Source organism: Pteropus vampyrus, unplaced genomic scaffold, assembly GCF_000151845.1.
Source record: "Pteropus vampyrus isolate Shadow unplaced genomic scaffold, Pvam_2.0 Scaffold20, whole genome shotgun sequence".
Taxonomy (NCBI): Eukaryota; Metazoa; Chordata; class Mammalia; order Chiroptera; family Pteropodidae; genus Pteropus; species Pteropus vampyrus.
Genome location: NW_011888801.1, coordinates 14366600 through 14375322, shown reverse-complemented (window position 1 = coordinate 14375322; position 8723 = coordinate 14366600). Strand labels below are relative to the sequence as shown.

At 44.9% G+C, this 8723-nt stretch overlaps 1 protein-coding gene across 1 annotated transcript in view; it reads left to right on the top strand.

Moving 5' to 3' along the window:
* The first annotated feature begins 3032 nt into the window (after positions 1 to 3032).
* The window catches only part of VSTM4 (V-set and transmembrane domain containing 4), a 92762-nt gene continuing 87071 nt past the window's right edge, over positions 3033 to 8723 (top strand). Inside the window, exons 1-3 of the mRNA XM_011355461.1 lie at positions 3033 to 3091; positions 3213 to 3289; positions 5917 to 6315. Of these exons, the coding sequence (XP_011353763.1) occupies positions 3033 to 3091; positions 3213 to 3289; positions 5917 to 6315 (535 nt within the window). The remainder of the gene's footprint in view (positions 3092 to 3212; positions 3290 to 5916; positions 6316 to 8723) is intronic.

Below are 8723 nucleotides of genomic sequence, written 5' to 3'. Positions count from 1 at the left end.
CCGCGACCCCGCGGGCTGGGCGGCTGGGCCTCGGGGCTCGGGCCTGCCGCCTCTGGGCCTCCCTCTACCCGTGCGCGCCGGAGGGCCCGGGTTTGCGCTGTCCCTGTCGCCGCGCGGATGCCTGACAGAGGGCGCAGACTGCGGCCCCCTTTCTTCCCTCCTCGGCCGGGGCCCCAGTGCTCCTCAGAGAGGCTCAGAACAGCCCCCTTCCAAGGGCCAGGCCTTTGAGTTGAAGATTTAAGCCAGAACGAGCGAGCCCAGTTGTTGGTTTGTCTTCTTTTTTCTCCAAAACAGTTAAGACCGACAACTGTTGGCAGGTTTGTCTGAGCAGCAACTTCTCTTTAACTCTCTTCAGAGCTCTCCTTAGCAGACTCTGTCTGAAGGAACTGGATCTCCTGGATGGTGTTGGGGACTGGGGCAGTGTGCGATGACCAGACCTGGCGAGATAGAGTATCCACTGCTGGATGAAATGGGGCCATTTACAAAGCACCCTGCCTTAAGGGCAGCCTCTAACCACACTGCTGGCTTTCATTTCAGGGTTTCTGCTCTCATTTTTAAGTTGCTAAAGAATTTTCTCTCTATTCCTCAGGGCTGAAGGGGTCATGCTGGCTAGAATAATAGTAATAATAAGTGTATCAATGTCTCTCATGTTTCCCAGGAGCCTGGAGCCTATTGGTTGCCAGGTGTAGTGCTGCACAGTTATTTAATCACAACAAAACTTCAAAGTAATAATGAGGAGCAAATATTTCTATATCCAGGTACTTTGGAAACATTAACTCGGTTAAACTTGCCAATAACTTCTGAGGGAGGTGTTATTATTGTCCCCATTTTGTAGGTGAGGAAACTGGGGCACCGCGTGAATTAACTTGCCTTGAGTTACAAGCCTTGTAAGTGGTGGAGTTGGGATTTGAACCCAGGAAACCTAGCTCTAGACTCTGCCCATACTGGCTAAGCTTTGTTGCTATAGTTTTGTAAACAAGAAGGCTGATGCTCAGAGTTAAGTAATATCCCAATTATGACCCAGCTACCAAGTGGTGGAGCTGGCCTTTGAGCCAGCATAGATCAGTGTCTGGGGAGGAGTGACTTGGATTACCATGGTGGGAAGAAATTCACCCCTTATCCCCTGGGTACCAGTGCAGTGCGGTTTCCAGTGAACCTGAAATCAGCACTGTGGGAAATACTCCATTCATCATTGCCACTGTCTTACCTGACAATGGCTGCAGGTTTGACTGGGATGGGCCAGGTTTTTGTCTCCCAGGCTCCATTAATACCTTCCTAATTGTAGGTACTGTCAGAGAGGGTGCCCCCACAGAGTGACTTTTGGGGTTAGGGACATTCTCATGTTCCAGGAGACATCAGGAGCCTTAAGAGCTGGAATTCAGGATTCTTTAGAGTCTGCCCTGGCTGTGCCTAAGGTTATGCCTCGATAACGATGACAGTTCCCACTTGTCTAGTACTCACCATGTGCCATCCATTCCTCTAAAGTTTTCACCTACGACTCCTTGTCACCATCCTCCAAGGGAGGGCCTAGCAGAGCCACTTTATACATAAGTCTGGACTCTTAACCCCTGAACTTTTCTACTTCTCTATTTTGGGACAGAGCAGGACCTTAGCAATCACCTGGTCCCACCTCTCATTTTACGGAAGAGCAAACTGAGGGGCAAAATATTTACTAGAAACCAAGCCATTCTTCAGAGTGGTGGTTGAGAGTTGCCTCTGAAGCCATATGGCCTAGGTTTGAATTCCAGCACTGCCACATTCTGTGAGTTTGAGCAAGTGGCTTAGCCTCTTTGAGCCTCAGCTCTCTTGTCTGTAAAATGGGGATAAACATAATATGAGAGTAAATTGGGAAAATATATCTAAAGTGGAGTTCACACCCAGCAAATGTTAGTCTTTATCACTGGTCAAGGCCATGTGTTTTCCTTGATGAGAGCTGTTTTCAGATGATAGGCTTATTATGAATGCATCACCCCACAGTCTAGGTTTGGTAGCACCTCTGCTTGGTGCTTGGTAAGCACTAGCTCCTAGTGCCATGGGTTTTTAAGTAATGCAATGGTATTATTTTCAGAGATTTATTTGTCATGAATTTAGAGTACCCATTTAATAAGAATGAGATTTCCGTTGCAGGGTGGTACACACAAGTAGCATTTCTTATAAACCTAGAGGCTCCTGGCTCCCTGAAGTGAGTGGGGCAGGGTTCTCAGGATAGAAAAGAAGTATGGGGCACAGAACCACTAGCACATCACTGGCCAAGCTGGAACAGAGGGACCTGGGTTTTACCCACCTCTGCATTCCAGGCAAGGCAGGTGCTTTGTCTCTGTTAGAAGTCCTACATTACCCTGCTAGCTGACTATCTTCTCTCTGTGTCTTCACATGGTCCTCCCTGCGTCTGGAAGTTGCCATCCTCCACTTTACGATGAGCATTAGAAGAAGAGAGAGAGAGGATGAAGAGTTAGTATCCTAGATGAGTAGGTTGTGTACTATTTCACTACATTGATGTCCTTTTTAGGCTGTTTTCTGAGCTGTTAGTCCTTTTCATGACATTATCCAGATAGAACAGGAAAGTTAGACTCCATTAATCTTATCCAGGACCGGACATACAATTTGTGGCATCTAGTACAAAATAAAAATGTGGAACCTGTTACTCAAAAATTATTAAACCTTCCAGAGAGCGACAGCAAAGATTAACCAAATAGGGAGCCCTTCCAAGCATAGGGCTCTATGTGACTGAATACCCAGTTTGTATACCCAGGAAGCTCTCCCTATTGACAGGACAGCATGTGTGTCACTTTCTATTGCTCTTACTTTCCCAGCTCTTAGGGCATACAAACCTCACAGCTTGTGTGCATGTGGCTATGAGAGGAAGTACCGTTGGAAGGAGGGTTAATGTTAGCTGAGCTGGATGTTTAGTTAAATATTAGGAGAGAGAGGCACACAGCTTCTGCTGCACCACAGTCATCAGGCCTTGTGTGGCTCAGCAGAGAGCACAGCAGTGGAGGTCTGAGTGACAGCACATGCACACCCTGCAAAGCATGGGGCAAGCCAAAGAAACCTGGACCAAGCCAGCTACAGGATACCTACACCTGGTAAGGTAAGGGATTAGCCCTGGGCAGGGCAGAGTCTCTCCTCTCCTGGCCTAGGAAGGAGAATCGTGGAAGTCATTCTGGCCCAGGGAAGAACTAAATTTCTTGATTTGTGACCCTGCATTACAGGAAATTGAGAGCAGAGGAAGAAGACCTTTCCACTCCCCCAGGGAACCTCTGCACTCAAGAGTTCCTGGAGGCCAGAGGTCTGAGATCAAGGTGCTGGCAGAGTTGGTTTCTTCTGAGGGCTCTCTCCTTGGCTTGTAGACGACCATCTTCTCCCTGTGTCTTTACATGGTCCTCCCTCTGGGTGTGTCTGTGTTCTAATGTCCTCTTCTTATAAGAACAACAATTGTGTTGGATTAGGGTCCACCCTAATGGCATCATTTTAACTTAATCACCTGTTTAAAGGCCCTGTCTCCGAATATAGTTACATTCTGAGGCCCTGGGGTATGGGATTCAATACACAAATTTGGAGAGGATGCTATTCAGTTCATAACAAGGGTCTTTGCATTTCAGTGGGAGAAACGTGGTGAAGCCATTTGTGAGAACATGGAGCTGAACAAAGGCAGAGAGACACACTGGCAAAGAGGAAAGGAGGGCTCATCTTAGGATGAACCCATTCTCTTTTGTGGGAGCTGCTGAATTCTGGCCTGAGCTACAGAAATAGAAGGGTTACTGGTTTGCCTACAGGATGGAATCTGGCCTCCCATGGGGACTCGAGAACTTGGCACATTCCCCCGGTTTGAGTGACTATAAATAATCCTTCCTTCATGCAGTGTTAATAGGAGGAGACTGGGATGTGGGGCCGTCAGTGCTTTCATCCCACCCATATTGTTTCAATTTCCTGCCTTCCCCAGCTTTCTTTGCTTCCAGTGGGGAGCCCTTGGGGGTGGGTGGAGCTGGACTTCAGTTCTAGAAACCAGCTGCTGCATCTCTGCTGCTCTCCGCCTGCTGAACCCTGGGCAGCTGTCAGAATGGGGTGAGCCTGGTGTCTTGGTTGTGTTGCTACTCACCAGGAGCCCCCTTGCCCCTGCCCATCATGGGAGAGGGCCTTAGCAGCCAGGGAGAATGCTCTTGGACTAATTTAATATGGTGTATGGGCAAGGTGAGATTCAGGTGGGCAAGCTGGGGCAATTCCTTCCCTTTTGTCCTGGGTGAGTGACTTGTGTGGACAGTGAGATTGTTAGAGATTGTTACTAGAGAGTGTGTGCCTTACTTGGTCATCTGTTGATCTGCATTCCTGGAGTAGCTGCCTGGGCCAGCTTTGTCTTTTGTCACTGTAGGCAGAAAACCTCACTCTTATTCACAAGCTGCTTGGAGACTAGATGAGCATCAGTTCTTTTCTTCTGAATTTACTTCCATCTATTTTTTTAAGGTAATGAAATGCTGTCATGGTGTGGTAAGCTGAATAGATGTCTGTGCCCTTATCCCTGAAACTGAATGTTACCTTATATAGCAAAAGGCACTTCATGATGTGATTAAGTTAAGGGCCATGTAGTGTCCCTGTAGAATCCTGGTAGGCCTGGCTTCTAAGAGATGAGAAAATTAAAGGACATTGACCTTCAAGTCATGTTTCTCAAGGTGTTCAGTTTATTAAATCAATAGTGGAAACCATACAAGAGGAGGAGCTTATTGGCACCCCCACCCCACTCTGACACACACAAGGCCTCACTTTGTTGACTCACAGCCTCTTCATAGTGTAAGGTTCAGTTCTCTGATCTCTTTGTCATCCTTTCTCCTTACTCACCTGCAGCATTGACTAAGGTTCAGAGATTTTGGTGACTCTGACATCAGGGCCCAAGCCTCTACTTTTGACCAGGTAATCTTTGAGAGACATTTATAATCTGAGATGACCCCAGGATATTTGCTTTTGCAGTGGGGTAAGCAGGGAATGGTGCTTCCTGGAATTGTGCACTGGGCCTCACAGGGGTGAAGATCTGGAACCTGGTGAGAAGATAGTCCTACTTGGACAGAGCTGTTTCTGGTCATCCTGTGCAAAGCATCGTTTCTGGGCTCTTACTGCCAGAGAATGGCGCCACCCATGAGGGCAGCCCAGTAGTTACCTTGCACAATCCAGAAGGGCAGCCCTTTGAGTGGGTCTAATTAAGCAAAGAACAGGAAATGGTCTACAAGGCCTGGAATTCTGGAGCATCTTTTGTGGGGTTGGGAAGTTTTCTCACCCCTCCCTGTTCTTGGGCTTATCATTCTTTATTCCTGCACTTCAACTCTGAATCTAAAGAGACTTAGAGCAAGAAACTGAGAAACCTCTGCGGTTCTAGTTCCCAGTACTAGTTGAACTCATGGCTAACCAGTGAATGCTGCTAATCTGCCTTGTTGACAGTTGAAATAGCTGTGATAGGAAAAGGGCTTAGAAAGGCAGCACTTGGCATTGCCCACTCAGGTAGTTTGTGAAACTGATCCAAGCAGGCTTTGGGGAGGAGGGCAAGGGGGATGGACAAGGGCTGGAAATGTTTAAGATATTCCAAAAACCAAATATTTATGTAAAATCTCCTGAATTTTAAACATCAGTAACTATAATTAAAAAAAAAAGTTAAATACCTCTGGGCCAGGTGGTCAATGGCAACCCACGTGAGTGGGATCCCCTCATAGAAGAGGACATGGGTGCTCACAGAGGCTCCCCGAGAAGGAACTCTCCTTCTGGCCATCGTGAAGGCAGAAGTTGAGCATGGAGGGGCTGGGGCAGCCTAACTCTCTGGCCATGCAGATCACATTGGCTCCTGAGGAAAAGACGCACTGTGTATCAACCTGTAGAAATGCTGTGGCTTTTCTCATTTTCTTCCTTCCTTTTTTTTTTTTTTTTTTCCTGCAGAGGTCTGTGGGGCCCTCAATGTCACTGTGTCCCCAGGGCCCGTGGTTGACTACTTGGAGGGGGAAAATGCCACTCTTCTCTGCCATGTCTCTCAGAAGAGGCGGAAGGACAGCTTGCTGGCTGTACGCTGGTTCTTTGCACGCCCTGACTCCCAAGAGGCCTTGATGGTTAAGATGACCAAGCTCCGGATAGTGCAGTACTATGGGAATTTCAGCCGCAGCACCTATCGGCAGAGGCTGCGCCTCCTGGAGGAGAGGCGTGGGGCACTCTATAGGCTCTCCATTTTGACCCTTCAACCAGCGGACCAAGGACATTATGTCTGCAAAGTTCAGGAAATCAGCAAGCACAGGAATAAGTGGACGGCCTGGTCTAATGGCTCCTCAGAGATGGAAATGAGAGGTAAGTGCATCTGTTTTCTGCGGAGAGGTGCTGGGAACAGGTCAGTGGGCCTCCCTATAGTCAGCCAAGCAGGGGCCTCCAGGATGGCTCTGCTGAGCTAGAACACATCTTCTTGGCCTCTGAGGGCCACAACCATATGAGCTAGGCCATGGAGGTGAGGAAAGATTTTTTTTGTGAATGCTAGGCTGACTCATATTGTAGATGTGAAAGCCAGGACAGAAAGGAACAAGAGCTTAGCCCCATGCTGCCCTGTCCACCCTCTAAGCAAAATCTCCTTCAATTCTGAAAGATGCGACTGGCCGTCTGCTTCATCTCCAGCTTAAGTCTATGCAGCCTTGATTGCTTTGGCCATGGGGTGCTGGGAACCCACGGGAGGTGGCACCCATTGAAAGGTCCTGATGTCAGTTGCCAGGCCTCCGAGCAGGGAAGACTGGTGGCTCTGATCTGTTGCTCAAAGGAACTGATCGAAGACCCAAGCTGTAATAGCTCACTGAGAAATTCACCCAAAAGTGGGCAAAGGACCAGAGATTGCCCTCCCTTCCTGGAGAAAGATAGAAGGTGTGGGCCGTGTTCTGGAATATCATAGCTACCAAGTGCCATATTTGAAGGTTATCATTTTTTATCATAAATGTTCTATCCAAGAAGATGCGTCTCACAGTTTTAATAAGAATTGCTATTGTGTGCTAAAGTTACATCTTTGATTGCTTTGAATTTAGTCTGGCACAAGATCAGAGGATCATAAAATAAAGCTGATAGTCCCAAATATGAAAAATAATCTAATTTTATTATATACAATATTAAAGGCATTAGTGATGTTGTTTTGATAAGCTTTTTTCAAGGAATAAAGCTCATTCATGAAAAGTATTTTTAATATCCTATATGAATAAAGTACATGTTAAAGTTAATAATTTGCATAGTCTTTAAGCAGTCAAACTTTGTCCTTGGAGTTTGCTTATTGTAATGTTCTTAAGCACAGAATGATATATTATCTGAAATGTTGTGTGCCTTTTCTCCTTAAACCAATTAATTCAAGAGAATCAATGAGTATTAATATAAATATATATTTTGGCACAGAAAACAGAAAAATACATCCGATGACCAAAAGCTGAGGAGGAAATCCACTCTGAAGATCACTTGGCTCTGAAATATAAGATTGTATATATGTCCTTTTGATTTTTATGTCACAGTATATTCTGGAGCTGCACACTAAATCTCTCAGCAGTAAGGGCTCTCTGTCAATTAGAATAGATAAAAAGGTTCCCTACATTCAAATGAATGCAGTCATTTAGTTCATTAATGTGAATATACTTTCAGTGAGTAAAGCAGATTCCTTCCAGAACATTTAGATGTGTACTTGTTCCAGAAAGCTGAGGTAGTTCATAAGAGTTTACTGGAAATAAAACATTTACATCCCCTTCCTCTCCTCCTCTCCACTTCCCTTCTCCTCTTTCTTCCTCCCAGCCCTCCACTGTCTTCTTCCTCCTCCCCATGGCCCTGCCAGAGGCTAAGGAAGTGTGAGGAACAGGAAGTTCTGTGGCACAGCAGACACAGCAAGGGAGGCTCACCTCTCCCACCTATGGAGTCCTATGGCTTCTGTTTTAGCACTGTTTATACAACATTGTATAGTCATACCAGTGTTTTTGTAAGCTGCTGTGGCACAGGGATGATGTAAAAGACAATATATGTAAAAGTTTCAAACAGTGTTAAAACTAAAATGTGAGTCTTTTCCCTGCTTATACCCTAATATCATTTCCATTGCCATTCCCAGAAGTAATCATTATCAATTATTGGTTTAAATTTTTCAAATCCCTCTCCTATTGGCATTCATGCATACCCACAGACATATATTTTAACAACACTACACTTAATGCTTTATAAGTATTGGTGATGATATTATATGTACTTTTTTGTAATTGATATTATATAGCAAGACAATACCAAACTACATCCCACCATTCCTCAGTGATGAAAACTTAAGGAACTTCTAATTTTTTATTAACACAACCAGTGCTTCAGTGAACATTTTTGTATACTTTTCTAAGTGTTTCTGTTGGTTATATTCCTAGAAAAAGAATTGCTGGGCCTAAGGCTATGCATATTTAAATTTTTAATAAATAATGCCAAAATGCTCTCCAAAAAGACTTTACAAATTTATACTCTGATCATCTTTGCATGATAATATCTATTTCTCTGAAGCCTTATTAACTATGAATATTATTAATCTTTTCCATTATTTATCACAATGATGAGAAAAATATTTGATTCTTTTAATTTCAATTATAATATTCAATACAATTTAATTTAAATTATTGTATTCAATTAGTAGTGAAGCTGTACATCTCTTCATGTTTAATGACTATGAAAAATTTTCTTCTATCCATTGCCTGTCCATAACCTTTGCCTATTTT